Genomic DNA, 27,006 nt, shown 5'->3' on the forward strand with positions numbered 1-27,006 from the left:
AAAAAATATTTAAAATCAATGACAAAGATACTGCGATAGGCCGAAAAATAAATTAACTGCCTAAAAAGAATTCTTATTACTAATCTAATAATTACAAATTACAATTTAATCTTTAAATTGAGATTTTGCAAATAATTGCCTACACCCAACTCCTTAATAAATAGCGATACGACGTCCCATTTATGGCGTGGTTTTGAAGTTAAATTAAAAGAAAATAACACAATGTTATAGTTTGGTCGTTTCCAATCACAAAGTTCAGATTGCCGATTGGTATTTTTAAAGTACATTTCCCTATTGGATCGACGCACTCGATATAGTTGTTGTCCATTGCTTTTTGATTTATTTTAGGCAGACAAAGTCGTTCTGTCCATCTTTACAAAGATCACCACAGCACAAAATTGGTACAGGATAATGTCGGATTAAAAATCAACGAATGTGTAAGGACAAGCAAGCAAGCTACCATTACTAGTCCAAACTAGTTCCACATACTAATCGTACTAAAAAAAAACTGTTTGTTTAACTTGTGTCACACACGCCAGTGTAGATTGAAAACCAATAGCAAAATATTATAATATATTGTATACAATAAAATATGTAGAACAAAAAAAGAAAACCCAATAATAGTAGTATATTATTTTGTCATCGAACGACGCGGACGACCGGGATGGGATGACTGACCGGCGTTTGGTCTGGCCTCGTGGCTTTTGTTGTTGTTTGTGTTGTCGTTAAGTCCTGGGAAACGATAATGTATAGTGTCGAGGAGAGGGGCGACCGAGGGCACAGATGGGGTGATTTAATAAATATAAAAAATTCTAGAAGCGATACACCGTGTACAAAAAAAAAAACACCTTAGCGACCGAAGAAGGTGGGAGAACGCAAACACAATAAAATAAAAAAAAAACCCGTAACCTGTAGGTGAGCGTTTTTATTACTTTGTGCGCACTCCTTGTTGTTCGTCCGACCGACGACTCTGGCACGTTATTATTATTATTATTCATTATAGTTTAATATTTTCTTGTGTGAGCGCGCTCTCGTCCTCGGCGGTCGTCACACAGTGTTTTTTTTTTTATTATCAGCCGTCGAAGGCCGCGCAGACACTGACTACAAGGTACTACTATACACTACTTGATACTCTGGCAACCGGAGTGTCCGTTGCTGCGGTAAACACTCTTTCTGCCACCGCCTCGTTCGCCGTGCCCGTGTAGTGCGTTGCCGGGGCACAGTGCAACGGTCCGACGTGAACGCGACTGACCGGTTTCCCCATCGTGTGTGCGTGCCGAGTAGAGGTAGATTAGGTCGCTGCCGACAAGTGTAAAACGCGCGTGGCTCGACATATCATACTCGAACCGTTTATATTTTGTTTGTTCGTTTTTTGGTTTTTTTTTTTGAAAAACAGTGTTCACGCCCAGGAGCAGCTACCCCCGCCCCCGCCCCCCCCCGGCGATAATCACTTCAGGTCAGTGTTTTTAAAAATATCATATCATACCTAGTCGTTGATAATATGGCGATCGAGGGCGCCCGTCTGATACTTTACACGGGGGGGGGGGGGACACTTTTAAGATGAATCACAAACTTTTGTCGAATTGGGCGACTGCGCCTAATTTGGTTCAAAAAGGGTACATGCGCGCCCAAATCGATAAAATCACAGAAATATCAATATTTTAGGGTTGCTATCACTTTTACCAAATTGCACAAATTACCAATGTCCATGCTGTTTGGCCTCGGATATGGATATCGCTTTCATTCAACACAATCGCGGAATAGAAATATCCAGCAAAATGGCTCGAGTATTGACTATAAAAATAACAACAGTGAACCATTTTTAAGCCCACAAAGTTTATCTGAGTATTTTGTAAATTATTTAATGAAATCTAAGCCCGACGATGAAAGAGTGACACGATTTGCGCATTATTTACTATATATATATATATTATATATATATAAGTGAAGAGCTCAGTATCCACCTGAAATATCAAAGGACAGTTAGGTTCACTATTTTGGGTTTATTCTTGTGTTATAATTTAGAGTAAGACAACAACATAGGAACCGCCAAAAGTTCAAAACGTAGTTGACCCTTCCAAATCATAAAACATTCCTATGCCACCTTCTATGATCTACCCTGCACCTAAATCTCTCTCGTCTACTTCGCTTATTACCTTATGTTTTGTCCAAACTAGTAATTTCACGCGTTCATTTTGCAGTTATTTACATTTTCTTTTGGCATCTGGTGTGTGTGTATCTAAAATTGCAATATAAGTACCATCGTGCCTAATGGAAAATATACAACTAGTGTATATAAGTGTATCGATTTGGTGGTATTACGATAATTTCGACCGGCTTATTATGTTAGGTAGGTATAGGTAATACTTGACGGTATGTATTTTACAAAAAGGTCGTTGATACCGTGACTTCAGTGTGAGCGTATTGGCGATTTTATCGAAAACAAAAACATAATATTACACAACACATATTATTGTTATTGTGTACGAATTATGATAGCTGTTGTGTGTGATTGTTGCTGGTTTTTTTTTCTTCATTATAAACCGTACTTGTGTACTTGCGCGCAGCGGGAACGCGTTAAAGTCTCCCGCAGACTCGGGGAGACGCGGTTTGAGTTCTCGCTGGTTTTTTTTTCTCACCCGCCAAGACGATGGCGGTTCATCTGATCGTCCAAAAACGTTCTCACGATTAATAATTAGACGAATAATGATTGCGCTAACTTGGTGGGCGGTCTTGGCTTGTGTTCTAGTCCGTATATGTAAGTACACGGTGATTATATAAAAAAAAATATATCTATGAAAATTACACAAATTTCTATGCCAGGATCGAAACGGTCTGAATTATAAAAAAAAAAAAGTCACTTTGAACCTAACTAAAGAAAAAGATTATATTCTTTAATTTTTAAGACCTTATAAATACACATTTTCCTAGTGTACCTGTGTACGCGAAATTCCCATTGGAATCCAAATTGTTGTGATGAAAAAAATGTTGTTTGTCTTGTTCAAATTTTTAGCTACTAAATTTCACCGTTATAAAAATAAGAACAAGTTCTTCAACAGGCGCCATTTTTAAAAATAATATACTGGTAATCTAAATACAAGGATATTTCTAATAAATAAAAGGTGCTAAAATTTATTTAAATCGTTTAAAAGAAAAAATCATAAATGATTTTAAAGCAGTATTCTTATACATTATCGTATTTCCCCCTCTTTTAAAACAGCATTTTAAAATTGGGAATTTAACAGTATAAAATAAACTTATTAGTGGTTATCGGTAAAACAATTATTTAAGGTTTATATATTATTTATAGTATTATGATTGATGTATTTGTCGAATTGAAAGTGAGAAAAAAATATGTTTTAACACTTAAGTAAATGGTTTTATCTATTTTAAATGTATTACTACCTTCACAATAATGTGTGTCTTGACTCTAATTAGTTGATTTTTCGTCACCTACCTGTTGTGCTTTGAGGGCTAGGTTACCAATGTACAGGTCATGGCCATAAGTCCATTGAAATAAGTCCCTGATGTATGATGTAAAATTTATTTTTAGTAATTAAATTATATTTTACAATTTGTTTCAATATAAATTGTGTTTATAACCAAACTGTCTAACAAGTAGGTACCGGATTTGTAATGTCAGTGGTTCATTATGTATAGGTATGTTAAACCTTTAAAACTTTAGTAAGCGTGTTAAGTATTGGATTGTTTAAACCACGGATTAAAATCTAAGAATTCACTTTCACTTTTATACAATTCCGGAAAAAAAATATTGTTTTCAGCAGTTATTATTTTATTACAAAATAATTAGTAATTTCAGAACTCATTAAACGGCAGTTTTCTCCATTTAAGTTGAATAATTAAGTATAGTAATTATGTATATTCATATTTCTAAAATTATAAAATCTAAACTATACTTATATGTATATAGCTATTTAAAAAAAACTGGCGAGAATGGCAATAAATAATTATTCTATTACTCGTCATGTTTACGTTTTTTTTTTTTTAATTATATAAATAAATTAAAATGTTGTTTTCATTTTTATTTAAAGATGTAATTTTTGTTCATAAAATAAATATAGTGTTTTGTGAAGACTTTTATATAGTTTTAGGATTATATATTTTTTTTACAAAGCTTTTAGGACATTATTTTAAGAAAATTAATTAAATTTTGTTCAAGGTCATAAATGCATTTTTAAGTATTTCTCAGTGCATATGTGCATTAATCCGTGGCCTAATTTTAATGAAGCTGTAATGGGACTTTTTGAGTTTCACAATCGTTTTGGGTTCTGATTTTATTACCGAGTGTACATATTTTCTATATTATTATTTTACCATGATAATAATAATAATAATAATAATAATAATAATCGATTAGTATAGACTGTACTACATTGCTATACCGAACTAACTTGTTTTTTTTGTATTTAATTAATTATTTTCGGAGGACAGTCGACGGAGCGTTAAAAAAAAACAATCCAAAAGTTAAAAAAAAAAAATACAGGCATTGTCAGTATATAACATATTGTCAACGAATTTTACGGTTCATATGTATGTAGAAAAACAAGCGAAAGAGCTAATAAATAATAAAATATAATATTATGTTAAATTCTTAATGTTACAGCAATCGTCAGCTGGTGGTTTCGAAATGTGTGTGAATGAACTCTACTATAATGGTCACTGTTAAGTCGAACAGAGCTTGTCCCCTTTTGCTTGAATACCTAACCTAACCGTCGACCACCAAAATTATAATAATATATTATATGATTATGTTTAGAAAATCTGATACTATCGCTTTGCATTGTATAGTGCGCTTAATATTATCGTTTAACCGGCAAAGATAATATAATGATCATTCATTCTAGCTGTTAGATCTCGCCCATAACTGCGTCCAGTTTGATCCAATAACGATAACAATAATATTATGCTGCAATATTATATACTTATGAAATAATTCAATAGCTCACAATGCCAATGCGTTAATACAAAAAAAAAAAAAAATAGAAAATTCTAATCGTTATGCTGTACATTTTTTTTTTACAACTTTAGAATTGAAAAAAAAACAAATTAACGCGCCATCGAAAATCTCTAAATTGACGTTATCTAATATTTTAATTTTCTAGACCACTTTTTTTTAAACATTTTAATTATTATCTGATTTATTTATTGGCTTAACCGAATGTAAATACTAGTGGTGGTTGTAGCCAACTCGTGATATTTAAGGAATTCTGTGTTTTTTTTTTTTAATGCTGACAGTGTACCTACTTGAAAACTAACGTTCACGAAAACTTGTTAACGACACATAAAGAACAAACCAAGCACGTTTTAAAAACATTTTCGATAGCTTCGGCGTTTTTAATCGGTGATGACTGATGACTTTTGAAAATATCTTAACATATAAAAATTACAATTACTAACCCATTAACCACCCGTTGACTAATTTGTTTACAGCAGCTGTTGTTCGTTGAGTTTGAAAGAAATCGATTATTATATTCTCAGTCAACAGAATAGTATTTTTGTTCAAAATGTAGGCTGGTAGTGGTCACTGGTCATCAGCATTATGGTGGAGTTTATAACGAGTAGAAATTAATGAAAGTATTAGAGTTTACATTATTAACTTGAGAGTTAATAATGTAAACATTCGTCTTATTACTAAAATAGACATATTATTAAACAACTTGGTGGTGTAGACCGACTCTAATCTGTCTGATGCTGACGAGGCCAGTTTTTTTTTTATATATGATGACAATAATAATGATGACATGAATGTTATTAAAGAAAAAATATCATATTTATTTATAAAATAAAACAAATTAATTACTCATTAATTTTTAAACTGAACTTATTTAAGTTTATCCTATTGTGTTTGACCTCTGATCGCTCTCTGTGTGATCTACAATACAAATCCTAAAGCTTTAAATTTTTAATTTTACACGAGCACGTATTATATTATTAATTCAAGTTCTCAAACAACAACTAACAAGCATAACTTTTTAAATTAATTTATTATTTAAATTTAGGGTGCAATGGGATAAGTGTGGATAGGGGGGAATGGAATAAGGGGAATTTGTTAATTCCTTGATAACTGATAAGAGAATTACTTGATCAGAGATGATCGATAGAAGATAGAAAGTCAGCTGATCATAAGACAATACTATGTTCATGATTTGATGTCTTTTCAGCGTTTCCCGTTATTGTAAATACAACATTTTTTGACAGCAAATTTTAATTTATCTATACCGAAAACTTTATTAATCCTTAACAAGAGCCACTCAGACATGTGTATATATAATATAATGGATTCTATACTATAGAATGGAGGACCTTGGTTATTGTTCGTCACACGGTTTTTTTTTTTTTTTTGACGAACAAGTACTAAATAATATATCTACGCATAGTTATGTGTATGTGAACGAAATGACCGCCGGATACATTATTGAAGAAGTACAAAAAATAGTATATTAATAATAATAACAACCGGAAACCCTGACTAATCGGAGTAAACGTGTTTTGATTTTACCTCCGGGGTCTAGGGTGTATCGTTTCTCGTTATGGACTTGCTGACGGGCATACAGATGATGTACATTTTTTGTACACGTTTGTGCATAGGTTATTTTTTGATAAATGTGGATTAGGTGGGCATGGGATGATGTGTTGAGGAGCTGAAATCGATCATTCCTGGATATCTGATGATTAATAAGAGAAAGAAAATCGGCTCATAAAGCATATTATTGATCCAATGTGTTTCCTTCGAGGAAAATATTTTGGTTGTTCCAAGATTTAAGCTGAGAAGATATTGTTTTTACAATGATGTGTACTACTGTTCGGTTTACCCATGATATATATTAAACAGTAAATATATATTTTACATAAAAAAAAATAAAAAATCTGTTTCCTACATAATCTAGTAAAGTAGCCAAAGAATTCGTATATCTCTATAGAATTGAAATCGGACCATTTTAAGTAGTTGAAATTTTGTCTGGCTTTTTAGTCGAAAACGTCAAAAAAACAGACCGCGTACAATTCCATTAATAAAGTTGTTTATTTTGGATTTCCCGCTTGACTTGAGCGTTTCATCAACTCAGGTGCTCTGACCCGTGCAAATCGTCCTCTCGCTCATCTAACACAGCAAAGGATATTATTTATTCCTTTAACGACCTTTGACGGTCCCTTTTTATGGCTGACTCTTGACAAACCCTTTGTGAGAGACCAAATCCTTTTTTCCCCAGAAGCAAATTGGGATTTTTATTGTCTTTCCTTGGCACTTTCCGTAATCATTTTCATTTCCCACATATCATCGTTAAAAGTGGTGTGTGCTTTGGCATTTTAGTGATTATATCCTGTGACACTTCTTGACTTGTATACAATATTTGTTCTGATTTACATGTATATTGCAATACACATAGTTTATTTTTACAAAATATAAAAAAAAATAGTGTGTGGACGAAAATAATGTGTCACTACAACGACTAACTTAAACGGATATTGTTTTGCCGGACTTGTCAAGACGGACTTTTCAGACATCTCTTGTGCATATACAAATAATATTGTTTTTTTTTCAACCTTAAATCGTTTATTCGATGGAACTGACGTGTATAGTAATTTTCACAGTAAACAACGCTGTCGTTTGTTTCAAAATATTTGTGAAAATTGTTTTTCAAAGCTCGAGTTTTAGAATAAAATGCATTATTAAAGTATCAAATCAAATATACAAATAACATATATGTAATAAGTCGTATGCCATCAGCCATTCCATGAATATAAAACGGAATGTCAATACTTTTTGGTACTTTTGCGTTTTTCTCGTTTCTTACATATAGTCAATACGAGTTACCTTGAAGTGCGATATTGTGAAGAAAAAAAAATATATATTATTTTTCTAAAGAGTATCAGTTTTTTTGTTTAGCAGACAGACGCCGTGTCCGTCAATCCGGAACGCGGTCCATAAAGAGTCCCCGACTAATAAAAAAAAAAACAATATTTTCTATCAGATTGGATTTGTGCAATTTACCGAAAGCGTTTATTTTAGGTTCGTTGTGCATGTCAATGATGTGTGCTGCAGCTGAACCGATTTCTTAGTCTATAGTTCAAAAATCGTACCTGATGATGTACTAATTGCATTGGGCCAAATTATTCAGTTTATTCCAAATGTGTATATGAAATTTTCTTTCTAGACATAGTACCATATCGATGAACGTTGACAAACCAAAAAATACCATTAACCCTTTGCCCTAGAAGGGATGGACATTTTTTCATTATTTTCAGTGAAGACTGAAGGCAGGGATGTGTAACATATGCGATTTTCTCAAATTTATTTTGTGATAATAAAAAGGGGGAAATTACATTTTGACCGTTGTAAGTGTGAATAAATCATCAACAGTCAGCGGGTATCCGAAAAAAAATATTTTCATTATGTTGTTGAAAAATATAATGTTAAACACCACATTATTGTCATTACAATGCCTATATCGATTTTTGTATTTCTACCATCTACAGGTTATCATCGAAGCATATATTTCAAAGTGATTTTATCTCTCACTCACAAGTTTACATTCAGCTTCGAGAAACGTTTTTATTTATATGATCGTTTTATGAAGCTAAGCTGAAAATTATTAAATTCAAAATTATACTGGCGTTATAGAGTCATGCGGGTTTGTTAAGAAATTGTATTGTATTTGTCGGGTACTTAACCGCCTCTGGCCGTTGTTCTTAGAAAGTATGTGCATTGTTCACACCTGCCTAAATGGTTCTAGCCACCACCATGGTAATGGTTAATTATTATCTGTTTCACAATTATGTTATTTTCTTTCCATGTCAAATACAATTCCATAGTTCAAGTTAAGTTGTTTGACAATTTTTTCGTTATTCTTCTTGCACAACTTCACAAAAAGGAGAAAAAAAATTGCGTCGTAGTAATATTTAATTTTTGTTTGAAAGAAATAGGGCGAGCAGCTTTATCATTCACATCACGATTTATATTTGTACACACAAATCTGCGTGTTCTATTATACGTTTTCAGTTTTACTTTTTCTTCACATTTTTTTCCCTCTGAATTATCGACAGATTAGTTATTATACAGACATCCTCGAAATTATCCATCCAATACAATTATTATGTATTGGTAGTTTTGGGTTGTGTCCTTAAGTATACTCGTTATCGCGTGGGATATTCAAATAATGGAGTACATGACAAAAATGAAATAGTGCAATAACGCGGTAAGGTATATAATTTGTATTTCCTACACAAAAATCAATAAGTTCAAAAGTATTGTGCACAGACTTTGAGTTACTTTTAATAATTTTAGCTAAGTTTTAAGATAAATTAAATACAATTTTTTTAACTTGAATAGTTGTGTTTTGGTTGTAATTAATTTAGCCAAGCATTAACTTGAAGATTTGGGGTTTTCGATAGCGATTTTAACGACAACATGACACGTGCCATCTAAAATACCCCCTACACATATTTTAACCTGTGAATATTTTATTACCGTACTTGAAATATCTAGGTAGACGTTTAATAATAATATCGTCACGATTGGGCGTACAATAAGGGTGAATATGAAAATAGTTTGGTTACAGCTTTGTTGTATCATCATAAAATATAAATTCCTACAGAAATATTTGCACGTTTAGTGGCGTAGGATCGCAATTTCCACAACACAATACTAGGAGAAAGTATGTGTACAATATTAATGATATTACAATAATCGAACCCATCACCTGTGTAAACCCTTAGCTATGATATCCTTGCACATCTCTGACCACATGAAAGACAATGCGTTGTTGTGTATACATCAGTGAAGATATATTATTTGCGTTTCACACATATACAGTGTGCACACAGCAAACGATTCCCATGGCTTTTTAATTCAGAGATCAGAAATACTTAAAATATTCGGTTGTGCGTTGCTATTGTAAAGCCGTGTGGCGGTCACAAGTCTACAACAGCTATGATATAAAGCTATTATTATTATATTACCCATAATGTTTGTTTTATTGTAAAACCACACTCGGATCCCATGACCGTGGCATACATACTACCGGCTGTACCTGTCTGTGTAGACATTACATACATAACATAGTTCTAGCCGTCACCATAGTGTATTATACCCCTCTACATGCCGACAATAAAAAAAAAAATAATTACAACAATAATTGTTGTGCGAAGACGAGGTTTTACTCGTTTGTTAAAAAAAAAAAAAAATGGAAAATTACCGAATTAAAAACGAAAATAAGCCGAACAAAACGGAGGAGGGAATAAAAAGAAGCGTGTAATTGTTTTTTAAAATTTATTTTACTATAACTGTTATTGTTTTTTTTTACGGTTTGCACTCTGCTTTGGGTGTTATGTCGAAATTGTATCATCATGAAGATCAGTTGCCACACAAACACTTGTACTTGCCGCTTGGGTCTAAAAGGCCAATCTCACAAAGTTTTTTTATTTTCCATTAGGCTCAATTTTTGCCCCGAGAGTGTCATTTTTCCACAGTATAATTTAAAAGAGGTGTTAGTTTTTGTACTTAATGGACAGTTTCGTGTCCAAAATTGACATTGGCCCTTTTAGGCTCAAGCCACATAATTATATGTATAATATGTGCAGTACTATCAGTGTCAATGTAGAGTTATTAAAATGTGTTAAGATGCCACTGTTATGTGGCAAAAAACATGTTTCCCTATCCCTTTGTAGGTCATTGTAGTCTGGCCTTTGTGGCCGGACCATAAAATTGTGTACATTTTTGCTTTACGCAACTCTTGAAACTGTACTTGACTTTTACAGCTTGTCGTTCAATGAGACAAAATGCATTTTATTAAGTACATTCACGAAAGTTCGGTTTTTGGCAAAACGTAGACTTTTTAAATGTCCAACCATAACGATACCGTGTGATCAGCGATGACGTACATCACTCTGTATGTTCGCACAACTTGGTTTTTTTTCTCCATATTATAACGTCGTCGTGATTCATCGTGTCTTCGAGTTTTTACGATTTTTCCACCGTGGGAAACAAAACCGCGCATTCCGGATTACCACCACCACGGAGAACAATAAGCGAGTGGTGCTCTGATAAACCCCCTCCCCCTTTTTAATCCTTATGTATATAGCTACCGACGACAAGATACACGGTAGTACATCAAACAATCCATTGCCCATTGACTCGATATCATATAAGTATTGTGTCACACACAATACGGGGAGCGGGGGGGGGGGTGCCTCATAAACGAACGCTTTAATACAAATCACACTTATACACCTAGTCTCGAAACTGTAGAATGGTGCAATAAGAAAGCAATTAAGTAAATACATGTACAGAGTGCATATAGCCAAGACAAAAACACACAACACACCAGTGTAATACCCCGTGGTCAAATTCGTCAACGAAGCAAATTTAAAAAAAACCATTCGTTTCCAATGCAGGCATACCTGTTAGGTTATGCTGCATCCCAACCGTATTGGCCATTTCATTATCCAGCGATACACTGCTACTGTGGAAATGTTTTTTTTTTTTTCATTGCCATTAATCATTTTGTTATGGAAAAAAAAAAACAGACATGGTAGTAGCAAAATCGTTCCAGTTAGTCGAACGGTGTTGTCGTTTAAAACATGGCCAAGGATGGGCTGTGCCGGTTGTAAAAATATGTTTAAAACACAAAATAAACGGACGAGGGCTCTTTGCTTGAATTGAATACATTCGCTACAGCGATAGCTGTTTACAGGCCGACAAGGCAGCAAATGGCGACATGACCGTACTGTCCTCGGTGCACAATGTACTCTATACGTGACATCAAACATTAATTACTGTATAGAACCGTGTTCGGCGTTTGAACGACAGATAAAAGCGTGAAAAACACATTTAGATGTACATTAGTTTTTTTTTTTTTTTTGCATTTCGTTTGGACTGTCGTGCACAGATTTCAGTGTCGTGTATTCACTTTAACTATAGTTAGGGAATTTAAAAAACAAAAAAATTTAATATAATATATATACATTCCGAGCGATATCCCTGTTTAACAGTGAAAATATGGACAAAAATATTCCATACAAACAAAAATGTACAACTAATTTAAAGTTCGTAGTTAAAACTTGTACGAAGGTAATACAAAGTTGCACTGAATTCAGTTCTCTAAATGGTATCATTTCAACTGTAAAGGTATTTATTTGAACAACTATAAATTCTATCATCTCATTCAGAATATAAAAAAATTATTATAATTATTTAATTAATTTTTTTAAAAAAATAATCGTGTTTTCATAATGTTGGCCAAACGGGTTTTATCATTATAAACCTAAATTTTGATCAGAGGCTGGTTGTTTTGTATAATATAGCGGTTTAAGCTGTAACAAAATGTCGTTAAAATATTTTAAACTGAATTCAAACTATTTTAATATTATTCTTTTCGGAAGTGTTATATAAAATATAAAATATGTATTACTTTTACAAAAAATCAACGCTTATTTAATGTTATTGCTTAAATATTTTCACATATTTCATTTTGAAAACATTTTTGGGAATTTATGTAAAACAAAATAATGAACTGTCTTAATTTTATGTTGAGACGATGATTAAAATAGTAGAATAATACAACCCCAAATTTACCTTTACCGGTGGCAAATTTTTGATTTATACAAAATACGGGTTTTGCATTAGTTTCCACGCAACGTCGTAGGTTTGGAGGTCGCTCGTTGAAATTGTAGTGGACTGCGCCTGTTTACTGTTCAAACAATTCGAAGAAGGCCATTGAAAGGCTTTTAATTGTGTCTTGGATTATTTTGAATTTTAAGATATTCATGCAAATTCACAAGTTCTTATCTGAACAATAGTGCCATCGCAAACGTTCATTATGGATGCAACTGAACTTTGAAAAATGTAGCCACTTTCAAACATCAATGAGATGCTTTTATAATTCACATTTATTCGATACAAAAAAAATGTTTTATTAAAAATACTTGGACGGAGAGAATTGTTGAACTTTTAGCCGCTTCTAGTTAATATTTTTCTAGCTGGTGTTTATCAGTAATGTAAAATATTATTTTCAACTGCTCTGGTATTTTGATTATTTTAAAATGATTTTCATGACATATGTATAACGTACATTGATATCTGCGTGTATACCAATCAGGAAGTTACACGGTTTAGAGGTCTAGCCTAATAGAACGTTATCTTTCGTTAGCTTGTCATCTCATTTTGACACACTGTCCTTGAATCTATTAAAAATATAATATCGAATTAAAAAATAAAATAACTATCTCATGTCTATCTTTATAACGTTATAACTAGTTCTCGCACGTTGACTGAAAACATTGAAAAAAAATATATATAAACGCGACACGATTCTGTTAAATTTGTTAAATTCTCACATTGTGAGAAGCGAAGTTAGTCTTAGACTTGAGTTTTATGTCTTGTAATGTATTTAGGCGTCAATTTTATTCGTTAGTTTTAACATTCATAATATTTGTATAATTAATGACATACATACCACCGAGATTTATGCCACGAAGTACTATATAGGTATTTATTTGCATTTCAAATACCAACTCCTTCTGTTGTTAGTAGGTAGCGATTATTTTACGGGTTAAACCAGTTTTTTAAAATAATATTCATCTAGAAAATTCACAGAATTTACTAATAAGTAATAACATGTGTCAACAAAATAAAAAGTTTTCACGATAACTTATTACAAATGCTTTCTGGAATGTTGAAAACTCTGTTCACAATGAATACCTTAACTGATATTCATTGCGTAACGGACTTACTGGACGTTAAAAACAACCTAATTAATAAAATATAGATCTGCAATATCAATAACCGACAGCGTGTCGAAGGCTAATAATTATATTGATCCTCCTCTGTGGATATTATTATTATTATTATTTGCTAGTTGCCACGGCTCATTTGATACGAGGCCGTTGTGATCGTTTAATTGTCCGCAGAATCTCACATTGGTCGTTGTGAACACATTAAGGAGCAACGGATTTCCTTTTGACCTCAAGCCATTTCCAGTGTAGTTAAAACGACTTGTTTCTGTTGACAATGTCACCTTAAACCGTTTGGCATAATTAATATTACACTGTCGATCGAGATAGCAGTAACAATATTTCCTAAAATAAACTCATTATAATATAATATGTTGCACTCGTTATGATGTGTGTGTGTGTGTCTGTTAAGCATTGTTATTGTTTGGCTATACATACATACATACATTTTTTTTTTTAATAGTCTGTTGCACTTTACGTTTTTGTGTGTCGCTGTGGCGAAAGTGAAATTTAATGCAAATGAACAATAGGTACATTTGGCCCGACCTTGGGCGTCCCTCGCCTTCTGCTCTTCCTCCATATGGAAACCACACACGAGAACCACAAACGAATATTGCTCAAACGCCAACATGGCCGAGAATATAACCTAGAAAGCCGTCCAGAGACCCTATTGTCGAGGAGGAAGTACAAATTAGGAATTGGCTGTCTTTTGACAAATAAAACAAATTTGAAAATATTTTCATTGTTTGGTTAAGCGATTTCAGGGTCGTGTGCAAAAGGAGACGAGGGGTAGGGGGTTTTAAGATAACACAATGGCAGTGATTGATATTGTTACAAACGGCGTTAAAAAAATGTCTATTAAGTATACACACATGTACACATTTGTGTATATATATATATATATAAATAACATTATGTGAGTACCGGTTGAAATAATTTACAGCGTGAATACCTGATGGGAATCGGAAACGCACGACTTTGGAATACTAATACGGCTAACCCATTTTTAATAAACTTGTGGCCGACTTGCAATGCTTCTGGTATTGGTTTTTGTTATTTTTCCCCGTGTCGTCGTGTAAGGTCAACGTTTTTTCAACAGCACACCAAAACATGAAAAAAATTTATATAAAATATATTTCAATCGCAAAACCTAACCCAAACACTATCAAGTCCTACTATTAATGTGTGTGTGACCCAGAAACAAAGTTACACTGCAAAAACTGCAATTATAACCTAACATGTACTTTGTAAGCGGACCGTCGGGCAGTAATGGATATTATTATGATATTAATATTTTTATGATTTTTTTTAAAAAAGTTTTTACAACATACAGTTTATATAAAAAGGTCGGTCGACCGGACCCGTCCGCAAGCGTTCCAACTGTTAAGTAGTACTTATATTGCCATGTTATGGTAATGGCACAAATAATAATATGGTTTAAACGATTTGAAATCGGACCTTTCCTGATGGCCTATTCGCTCGTCTAACTGTAAACAATCAATTTAATTAACGAGCGAAAAGTGTTCCTTCATTAAGCGCTTGTTATTTATTTAACGACGTCGACCCATCATATCATAACGGCATTCTGGATTGGTGTATAGGCACAAAATAATGTACCTGTTCATATTTTTTAGTAGTACAGTCGAATAAAAACATTGACCGCGTTCAATACTGGTAATTGGGAGTTTGGACGGAGAGAAGAAAAAAATATAAAAGCTGTCGAAATGACTCATAAAGTTACAAGTAAGAATGTTCCAAATCGTAGATTATTTGGCTTTGATCTAATGAAATTAGACTTGTTAATATTGTAATTGTTTAATAAAAACCGAAAAGGTTTTACCATTTTTTAATAATTTATATTATACCATAAAAAATCAGGCGGCCATAAAGTTTTGAACACTCTTTGTATAAAATATAATTTATATGGATTATAAAATCAAACTACTACTTTTTGGTTGTCGGCCGTGCAGCAGTCAACCAGGTGAACATAATATTATTACTATCATATATAAGTCTTAACGTACAGCCCAAGTCAATAATGTCGGTACATAAGCTTTCTTTTTTTATCCCATTACTTGCATAACAACGCGTTTTATCTTCACACCTAGATGATCACAACGCATGTTCGTGTTAGGTATATTTTTTGTATATATTATGTAAATTCTTCGGTTTTTTTTTTTTTGCGAAATCTAAGCCAATTTTTACAGATGGACCGCCCGGCTTGAGCAAATAATCGATTGTACAGATAACTCTGTTGTTTGGACTCGAAAGGGTACACAACAGGAAACCAATGTGGTCGGTAATAAAATATGTAAATACAATTGTAATGTGGCCATTTGTAATTTAAAACAATGTCTGACCGGTATGGCCACCAAAGGGTGTTATTGTGGGTAGGAGTAATGTTTTTGTAATAATTAAAATTACTTAAAAAAAAAACATTTAGCACAGTTAGGTCACAACCCATACCTATATTCCTATAGGCGATCGTCGAGCATAATATTTAAATTATTAACCAATTAAGTATTTGTACTTGCTGTCAGATGTAGACATTTGGCAACTAAAAGAAATACAATAATTCCGGTATGTGTTGTAAATGTTGACCCTGATGATGTTAATTGGCTTGTTTGTTCATTAAATTAAAATTATTCATTTTGTGTCGTTGTATCCCATCAATATTATGGCTAATTGAGTTTGGCACCAAGACAATATTATATTTCAATTACTGTATAAATGATAATGATCATCCAGTTGTGTATAATGTGTCATTTCTTGTTTATACGTTTCCTTAAATAGTATATTATGCTTGATAAATAATTATGTTATGAGTGTAACAGACAAGCCGATATTTCGTATTGCCTATAACCTACTTACTTTATATATTAACCCTAAGTATATTATACCTACTATTTTATAATTATAGCAATTAAAATAATATTTAGAAATGTGTTATATCATCATAATACATAGTGGTATTATGTACTTCATGATATTAAAATCATTATTATTAGTTGTCATGGTAAACTAGGTTTTTTCGTCTAAATGTATTTTCGAAAACAACATCGTTGATCTAAGACAAATCAAAGATCTAAAACGACGAAGACGTTGTTCGTTTTTAATTTTTTCTCTTTAGCTTGTTTTTTTCTTCTTAGATATACTTCTTTAATTGCAATCGGTCGATTCGCGTTTTTCGAGTAAAGCTTAAGATCAGGAATGTAAAAATATTTAATTAAAAACAACAAGCTTAATGTCAAGTTGTTTTCTGTTTTTATTTTTCTATTATTGTCTAAATGACTTCTAAGAATTTTAACTGGTTGTACTTATCAATGATACTCTTATTCCAAAAAAAAAACATCATGTATTAATTGAACAAAATATCAAATAAATATCTTTAACAAAATGACTTTTTTCTGACATATACACATTAATATGAGTAATAATATTATTAGCAGTTATTATTATAGTTAATTTATAACATACGTTAATTATGCGATAGTTAATTTAATTTTTATAAATATTTATTGATGTGTCAATACGTTTACTGTACATATGAATTATGACACGTGTAAATTCATATCAATTGATACTCCACAAGTTTTAAATATAGAAATATGTAAAATGAACATTAAAATAGGTCTCTGTTGAGTGTTGTCTATTTGAAATACACACACAACACTTCCCCTAAGTTCCCATAACTGCTATAAGTTTATATAGTCGGTCGTCATACGAGCACATAATATTAAAATTATTAACATCCCCACTAGGCCCACTGGCCATTTGTTTTTTGTAACTAAGTATCGTCTCTTCCCAGAAAACTGAAAACCATCTTTATAACAATGACAATTTAATCCAAATGTAAAATCTCACGTGTGGTCCGTTGTATTGAAGCACCAAAGCCTAACCAAAACGGTATGACGTTGACGACTTGTCATCTATCATTGTTGTCGGGTCGAACATTATCGCAGGAAATCCTGTCCTTCTGCTGCAGCTCTCTGACCTTTGGAAATCCTAATTTAGAGACCAAGCCATTTATCGCGATCCTTATCCAAACTAGATTTTGATTTTGACCATTTTTTTTTTTACCACCTACAGCCATCACAGGCTTTCATTCCTCTGTTTTATACTTGACGATAGGTATATCTCACACATTATCCTTCGTTGTCATCATTATATATTATGCGTGCATCGCATCGACCTTGTCCGGTCGAGGAAATAATAAAAACTTTTCTACATATTATTTGAATGACATGTACATATTATAATTTACCCGCAAAGAACATATTTATGGAGTGCGATTACAGTTTTGAGTTATTCTATATATTATAATAAGACACGACTGCTAAAATACTAGATAAATTATATAAGACATTTATTTATCAAGAAATTATACGATTTCTGGGTAATGATATATCCACAAGTTTATAACAACAATTTGGGCAGATCTAGTATGCTGATAAGTACCCCAAGTCGAAGCGCCGCTTGTGCCACATTTCAAAATTATAGGATTTTTCCCTTGATGATAGTGATCAAAAATACGTTTAAAAGCCCCCAAACGATGGTAGCTCATGAGCCAAGTGCCCTTATGGCGTGTGTTATTGGTCCGATTAGTCACGACGACGTCGGTCACGGATATACTGTATTGTAAATAAAAACCATACACGAGTATAATAGTGTATGTGTGTGTGTACACAGGTCTAAAGGATTGTAGTATTAAAAAAAAAAAAAAAAAAAATACCGGAAGCGACATGTAAAATGTAATATAATATATATATATATATATTGTAGACAAGGTCGTTATCTTGCTCCAATAAGTAATTAGTCGGTATCGTTCGCCTACGCCTTATAATAATAATAATAATAATACGGGAACACGCGGGTCCTAATCTGGTCCTAACCAAGGTCTAGCCGGACAGGAATGTGTTTGTTATATTATTATGTACCTATGTAAAAAAAAAAAAACTGTCAGAATGGATATCGGCTCGCCGACGGGTGTGGCTTTTCCCTTTAAAATAAGACGTTAAACTATGAAAAAAAAAAATATTTACATCCTCTTCCCGTTTGTAAAACGTTTCCACTTGTAAGCGCTGTTTAGCTGAAAGCAATTTAAAGTAAGTCACTCATTTTGCAATTTTATGGCTTTTTTCTTTTTGAAGAAACTTTAGTTTGGTATGTTATATTTTTACAACATTAGACAATTTTCGAATTTTCATCTTTTTTTTGCTTTTAAAGTTCTGTCAATTTTTCAAAACTTTAATAGTAACGTATATTTTTAAATTCTTACTCCATTATTTTCCTGGAAAATGAACAATTTTCAGATTATTGCCTATTTGCAACATTGCCCATAAAAATGTCACTATATTCCATAAAACAATCAACCTTTATTGTTTCTTTTATATTACAAGTCTAATTTATTTATTACAAACCAAAACAATTTTTTTTTATCAAATATACAAATATTAACAAACTTATAATACTTTTAAATTAAGAGAAACCGGGAAAAATATTGATTAGGTCTTACTCATTTTTAAACAACAGCGGCGGCTGATATAACGGAACTATCAGCTGATCTGACATTTTTTTTAATGTCAAAAACTTCTTGATTTATCCGCTAGTTAGCACTAGTAAGATGAAAAATAACAAATTAAATAAAGAAATAGGAAAAAAAGATTGTTGCAAATAAGCAACATGGCGCATTGAAGGGTTAACGATAACTTTCTGATTATTTTGACCGGGGTCGATAACCAATTTTAATGAGTTACATTTTAAGGGTTTAGGGTTTAGGGTTCATAAGTCTTAAATATAAATTATCAGTAAAAACACACACATAAAACATTAATATTAAACGTATACAATTTAACAATGATACTACATTAGGCAAATAGGACACACATACTTATAATGGTAATAATTATTATAATTATATAATTACACGAGAAAGGTTAAATTTTGACCTCTGAAAAATTACATACAGACTACCGTTTACCTTGAATCGATTCCATCGACTAAATTCATTAAAATTTCAAAATATTTTACCATTTAATTTATATAATATGTTATATTCTTATTAAGCCATCAAGATAGGCTAAGTAGAAATGTTCACCTCCTCCACCACCTCTTCATGCTTTTCGGTAGAGGGTTGTCAAAAATGATACCTACGATTTTGGTTTAGATTATTATTAACGGTAACGACATAAATCCATAAGGAAACCCGTGGGACGTTGTACCTTGTGGGTTGTGTTTATTCAATGTATAGATATATTGTTAATGTGCACTTGCATACTATGGTAGTCGATGGACGGATAATATTATTACCCAATTACCCATGTCCATGTTGAAATAGTGTAACAACAATGACGTGTAATCTATTATAATGTAGTTCACGAAAAAGGTATATTACCCATTACTAATATAATAATGACTTAATAATACTTCAGCGATATCTTCAATTGAGTAAATAATTAGGTAGCTGGTATTCTATTATTGTCTGTGATGTATTATAGATTAGGAGTACTTACTGGGTTACTCTTAACGTTACTTACTGCTACATAATAGGTTTGTTGTGTGTTGGTGTGATTCAAAAATAAAAAATGTTTATATCTTTCAATTGTCGATAATATTCAAGAACAATTATCATACACCGTTGTACAGAGTTAGGCATGCGACTTGGCGATTTTAACAGTTACTATGTCTTGTTAACGTGACTTGCAATAGTGTACAGACCTCACCTGTGAAAATGTGATAGTAGTCATAATAAAAAAAAAATACAGTTCAGTTCGAAATATAAAACATATATTTTTTATTAGACTCGTTCGTGAATGAAATATGATAAAAGGTATTTGAAAATATTTTTAACCAGAGTCTGGCGTTCGCGTATAACATACATGAGTATAATAATATATTGTTCAGTAATTAAATATTTTTCGTTTTAATATTAAGATCAACGTTAACGTTGTATAACACCAACGAGTATAAAAAATACATAGACATTATAATACATTACTCACTGGCAATACCAATAAAATAATAATTAGTTATCGTTTTATAAGGAAATGACCGTTGAATAAATAAGCATAATATAATTAATAATTTTATACCTAGTGATGTCATGTCTAGTATGGGTTTTTCATTTGTGTGTTTCTATATCAGAAACTAAGATAAATAATGCGTCATTATTATAGATTAATGCAGACGTAACGGGGGTGTGTTTAAGTAGTTTTACTCCATTAAAATATAGAAAAACCACAATTTCCAATAATTACAATATATTTTTTTTATAATGTAAAATAATATCATAATTAATACGCATTACCATTTAGTTATACTTTGTACATAGATTAAATTTGTATTTAATCAATGCTTTGATATAAATACAAATCACTCAATAGATAATGGTTTAAACTTTAATAAATTACCTCGAACATTAAACCATGTGTATTTGTATGGTTATTTTTCCAAAATGATCTATTCAAATCTGAGTAGTCTTATTAGTTGCAAAATTTAAAACAAATCAGTAAGTTTGTGACTCTTATTTGAAAATCAATTGTACATTTTTCATTTGTCGAGTCCAGGTTTTTTTTAAACGTTTTCTCTGTTTCTGCCTCTCTTAGTTTTGTTATTGGTTTGAAGGATTTGGCGCCACGTTTAACATAATATTATATTATAATTATTGTAAATAATTTACAGATATTACACAAAAAAAACTCTGTAGTCATTAAATTCACCGTTACGCCTGGCCTTAGATTCTGTAATTTGGTCTAAACATAATCTTTTATTATTATAAGGAAGTCGTGAATGTGTAGCTTTTGGTGATAACACCGAATCTTATCGAATGGTGATTTTTCAAGGTTATGCTATCATGTGGAATAACATGATATAAAACCTGTCTAAAAATTCAAAATCGGCTCGTACTAAATTATATGGTATTAAGTAGAATAAAAAAATAATAATCGTTCAGAGGTTATTATTTAACTCGGTGAACGTGTTTTATGTTTAGTCGAGAGAAGGAGTGGAGGTGTTTGACCCAAAGCCGTACTTGGGAAGCGGCCAACACAGTTGGGTATGTCGGAATGCATCCTTTTTCGTGATATTTATTTTTTATTCTTAGCTTCGATGCATAGCTAAGATGGTGTTGTTTCATTGGGTTTTCAATTACTTTATTTGTTGCGATATCTTCTTAACTGCTCAGCCGATTTTTTATTTAACAGATGACAAATCGTACCCGAAAAGTACCTGTATAGGGTGCCACATTATACAACAACATCCTGTATAACGTGTAACAGGTTAGGGTTTAACGTCGGTTTTAATAATCAAATAATCAACTATAGTTGTATAATTTCACTTGAATAAGCATTTTGTCTGAAGGTCCAGATTTGACGATTTGATTGATAGAGATTAGCTAATCTCTAGGCTAGTGAGAGTCAAGACAAGGAAAGGGAAGGAAAATAAAGTGAAAGGGGTAGTGAGCGGAAGGTTCCTTATCGAACATAAAATTTAGGAAGAGTCAGCTGATCATAAGACACAATCATGATGCACTGAGCATTTCCTTCGACCTTGTTGTTTGAACAATTTAGTTCAAGATCGGTTTTGTATGCTTACAGGTAGTTCACCTAGATAGATCACCATGCATTACAAACACCAGATTGTCGTCTTGGCGGTTGCCGGATGCTTTCTGGCAGCGTGCGGGTACGAGGCAGGAGCCCCGGCTCTGACGTGCCGCACCATGGTGCCCGGCCACGGGGAGGCTGCCCAAAATTCTCCTGCTCCTTACCGGGTTATACCTTCGGAAAACGTCACCTCTTCCAGAATCAGAGTGACCCTGACCGCGCCCAAACCTAACGACTACTTTGTCGGGTTCCTATTACAAGCGCGCGCTCCTGGCGGAGGCGACAACGCCATCGGATCATTCGTCCAGGTGCCACAAGACTCGCAGACTCTCGACTGCAACGACGTACCCGTAAGTAGTCAAGAGAACAGCCCCATCTGACCGGCGTGGTTCAACGTTTTTAAATATATGAAATGTAAAACCTTTTGTACAGGGCTCTGGAGTGACGCACGGGAGCAATACGAAAAAAAAATCTGTAGAATTCGACTGGGAAGCGCCAAATAATTTCGACGGACAAGTCAATTTCTTGTAAGTTTAATAATTAAAATTCTCACTACTGGATTGATATGACATCGTTGACCGTGTCAACGCCCTGTTGTGGATCGTTGAAATAAATATTTTATACGTTTGATGTATCGCCGCAGGGCCACTGTCGTTTTTGACTATGCGACGTTCTGGACAGGAGTTATCTCGAATCCTGTTCAAGTTCGAGGATCGAGACAAGCGCCGTCGTTGGGAGGTCAGCGACAGCAAAACGCTAGAGTAAAAATAAAACCGACATTTTTATGGAATACTTGTTAATGTTCAACCTAAATGATGTGTAATTTTTTTTCCACAGGGAGTTAAAGAAATCGAAACGAACATTTACAACGAATGCGGAACAAGTAAGAACTGCGTAAGCTCTCCTCCCGGTTGTTTGCAGGCTGCCAACTGCCGGGCTGTGGTGGCCTTAACGAATTCTGGCGGAAGATATCAGTTTGAAATGCTGGCTCACGATAGCCGATTCGTAGCAGTTGGTCTGTCCGATGACAATAAAATGGTAATTATTTGGTAGAAAAAAACTAGTAGTGATCAGATCCTAATGCTACAATTTGTTTACCAGGGAGGCGACGGCGTTATGGAATGTGTTCACGAGGAAAGCAGCCGAGGTAGCAGTATTAATGCCTACAAATCTTGGAACGTACCCAACCGGAAACAAAACAGAAGAGTGGAGGATCTGTCCGGCGTCAATCTGGACAGCGCTGCCATCATCGACGGTGCCATTTACTGTAAAATATCCATTGATCCTATGATCAAGTTTGAAGAGAAATCGTACGACTTGGACAGGGACGAGCACTTTGTATTACTGGCCGCCGGATCTGCGTTGAAACGTATGAAGTTTGGTTTTTTTCCCCACCAAAACAGGATCAAAGGATTTTATTGGTTTTTTCTATTTTAGCATTCAGCGTCGGTTACCACGATGTTGCGTTCTCCAGCAGCGTGGATAAAAAAAAATTAAGTCAACTCAAAGCGGCCCGCGTTTACGATCCGTTCTACGACGATTGTGGCGAGACCAAGACGTGCTTTGGATCGCCAGAAGGTTGTCTGACCACCCAAGACTGTGTTGCCGTGACAGCCGTCAAAGTGGAAGGGACGAGATACATGTTCGAAATGAAAGCCAGGAATGCCGCTTACGTTGCTGTCGGACTTTCGGACGATCAAAAAATGGTAGAAAAACATATTTTTCACTCTCCAGTTTATCTAATTTCAAAAATATTTGATTGATTATGACTCGCAATCTTGGATTTCTTCCAAGACCATCTTGATCAGTTATCTCTTCTAATTTTTCTGCTATTGGAGCAACTCCTTAACTTCATCTTACATACTTGCACATCCTTCTTGAAATGAATCCTCCTTCTTGAAACAAGCTGGTATTTTCTTATCATTGTAAATGGCACCTCTGTGACACAACGATTCCGTTTGCTCTTCCTACCTAATTTAACCACTAATTCGTCTTGTTCCATACGAACGGAGTCGGCTGAGACGGTATCCTTTTCGTTTTGGCCACTGTTATTTTGCTTTAATTTAGGGAGGTGACAGTGTCATAGAATGTGTTCACGAAAACGCCGGCACGAACCTAGTCAAGTCGTATATGTCGTGGAATGTTCCAAATCAGAAAAGCAACAAGCGATTGACAGTGAGTGAAACAGCAACCGTCGGTACCTTTTTTTAAGGATCGAAATCTATGGGGGCTAATTCGTTCTTTTTATGTATGATTTCTATAGCAGAGTCAAAACGGAATAACTTTGTTAAATTCGTCGTACATAGACGACACGATATACTGCAACGTTGCTCGTGAACCGGTGACTAAAGTCGAAGGGGTTACGTTCGACTTGATCCGGACGAAATACAACTTGTTACTCGCTGCCGGTACATCGTTGAAAGGTAAGGAAAACCAAACCAAAAATCCGATTCCTGTCGGGTAATCAAATTCTCGTTTTGGGTCTTAGAGCGCAGCGTCGGTTACCACGATTTGGCTTTTACGTCGACGGCTGAAGCGAGTGCGTTGTCGGAAATCAAATCGCTCAGACCGTCTTCCAAGCTTCTGTTAAGGTTGCACGGTTCGTTCATGGTGGCCGCTTGGATTGGAGCGGCCAGCATTGGTATCGTCGTCGCCAGATACTACAAACAGACGTGGGTCGGCTCGTCCTGTTGTGGCAAAGACTTGTGGTTTGGGGTAATGCTGATGCACAAAAAAGATAAAACTACCGGCGAAAAAAAGCCATTAACACTTTTGTAATATTCTTTTTTTCCAACATTGCAGTGGCATCGGTTTTTGATGATGATAACATGGATTCTGTCTTTGTCCGGATCCGCATGCATATTTCTGGAACTCGGCGAGTGGGTGTCTGGTCCCAGTCAAACTCACGCACTCTTAGGGGTGGCCACCACTATATTGGCGTTTTTCCAACCGATTTTCGCCGCTTTCAGGCCACATCCGGATTCACCGAAGAGGCCGATTTTCAACTGGATCCATTGGCTAGTCGGAAACGCTGCACACATCCTCGCAAGTGAGTCGGTCGTACATACTTACCGATTTCTCAGAGATACCTGTTTGAGAGACTCAATGATCGTCTCGATCCAGGGCTCCTTTAGAGGAGCACCGTACAGACAGACAAGGTCTCCTTGAACGTGATTAGAGTGGGCGAAAGAGGAGGGTTCTGATGATAAGGAATAGCGATTTCCCTTACTTCTCATTGTCACTGTCCATAGATATAAAAATCAGCTAGATGGTAAACTGTGATTTATCACACTTATTGGTGTTATTGGAAAAAATAGTTATTACTGGTATAACTGTTTTTGTGTCCAACTACAATTTGCTAACAAAACTGTAATATATTTCAGTCTTGACGATATTTTTCGCCGTCACTTTGAGCAAAGCCGAACTTCCAGCGTGGGTAGACTGGATCTTAGTAGCGTACGTTGGCTTTTACGTGGTCATTCATTTAATTCTATCTGTAAGTATTGACTAATGTAGACAGTTTTTTTTTTTTGTTAATCTTCTATTTATAATACAATTTATCGTTTTTTTTTTTTTTTAGATTTCTGGTTGTTTAAGTGAAAAATCCGGCAGTATGCGTATCAACACGTTCCCAATGAAAGATCTTCACAACGGAAGGAATTCAATGAGTTACGAACAACACAAGGACAATCCCGTAAGAAACCCAAAGACAATAACAATATTATATCATCGAGTAAAAATATATATAATATGGAGGTTTAAACACGAGTATCAAAAGCATGTGTGCAGTAACAGATGATTTTAGGATTAGAGTAGGTGTCAAGTTGGATTCTGCTTTGACACGACGGTGTATGCAAAGATGATGGGGGAAATCACGTCGAGTGCAGGTTTAAAACAAGGGTGGCCTACTTCAAATAGCCGGGATGAAGAAGGCGGAGGATAAGAAGAATTAAATATGTATAGAGCTGTAATATCGTATAATGCATTGTACTCAACAAATAAAGTAATCAGGCAGGCGAGCAATTGTGTGACTTAAAATACAAATGAATACTTTTTTTTTAATACTATTTAGTCTTTAATAGTGGAGCGAACCATGTATTATATTAATTATTTATTGATAACTACTTGTTTTCAATTTTAGCATTCCGGATTCCGAAAATTCTGGTTATTCATCCACGTTCTCTTCATTGTGCTGATAACCGCAGTTCTGGTGCTGATCGTTTTCTTCGCTCCGATTGAACCCAAACTGAATACGTTTCGCGACCAATTCAGTTGAAAAGCCACTCCTCGAGTTAATGTATTAAGTGTATTATAATATTATTATTTTTTGATTACTTTTTTGTATTATTTATTAAACCAAAACTATTGATTTTATCGTGCCGCCTTGGATTTGTTATAGTTAGTAGTTACCCTTTCCAGAATGTCTCGAGTGAGTTTTAATATATTAATCGTTATGCTATAGAATTTGTTTGTAGGAATTTAAAAATCAAAAGTAGTACAGTAAAATATTAATAACGTAAAAGGCGGACAAAATAGAATCTAAACAAATATGGAAAGTATTTAAAATTGATACATTTGAATATTTGAATTGGGTATTTTTTTTAAAAAATCTTGTTTATATTGTAAGGAATAATATTCAATTATTCACTAATAAACC

At 33.8% G+C, this 27,006-nt stretch overlaps 1 protein-coding gene across 4 annotated transcripts; it reads left to right on the top strand.

The window, feature by feature from the left end:
• Positions 1 to 1,087: 1,087 nt before the first annotated feature.
• On the top strand, positions 1,088 to 26,724 carry LOC126846557 (putative ferric-chelate reductase 1 homolog). 4 transcript variants are annotated; one of them, XM_050586124.1, is made up of 14 exons: positions 1,088 to 1,456; positions 22,344 to 22,699; positions 22,782 to 22,876; positions 22,993 to 23,110; positions 23,187 to 23,387; positions 23,451 to 23,718; positions 23,787 to 24,055; positions 24,417 to 24,542; positions 24,616 to 24,772; positions 24,838 to 25,064; positions 25,152 to 25,398; positions 25,733 to 25,845; positions 25,930 to 26,043; positions 26,491 to 26,724. In XM_050586124.1, the coding sequence occupies exons 2-14, from the start codon at positions 22,367 to 22,369 to the stop codon at positions 26,623 to 26,625; spliced, it is 2,403 nt and encodes an 800-aa protein (XP_050442081.1). In that variant the 5' UTR covers positions 1,088 to 1,456; positions 22,344 to 22,366; the 3' UTR covers positions 26,626 to 26,724. The 4 variants fall into 4 exon arrangements, with proteins under 4 accessions (XP_050442081.1, XP_050442084.1, XP_050442083.1 ...); XM_050586127.1 differs by having other exon boundaries at positions 24,417 to 24,524; XM_050586126.1 differs by having other exon boundaries at positions 1,089 to 1,456; positions 24,417 to 24,524; positions 24,613 to 24,772.
• The last annotated feature ends 282 nt before the right edge of the window (positions 26,725 to 27,006 follow it).

This window comes from Adelges cooleyi, unplaced genomic scaffold (assembly GCF_023614345.1).
Source record: "Adelges cooleyi isolate 19-005CV unplaced genomic scaffold, UGA_ACOO_1.1 ACOO_flye_CR_arks_rails_tigmint_CR_PRNA_9, whole genome shotgun sequence".
Taxonomy (NCBI): Eukaryota; Metazoa; Arthropoda; class Insecta; order Hemiptera; family Adelgidae; genus Adelges; species Adelges cooleyi.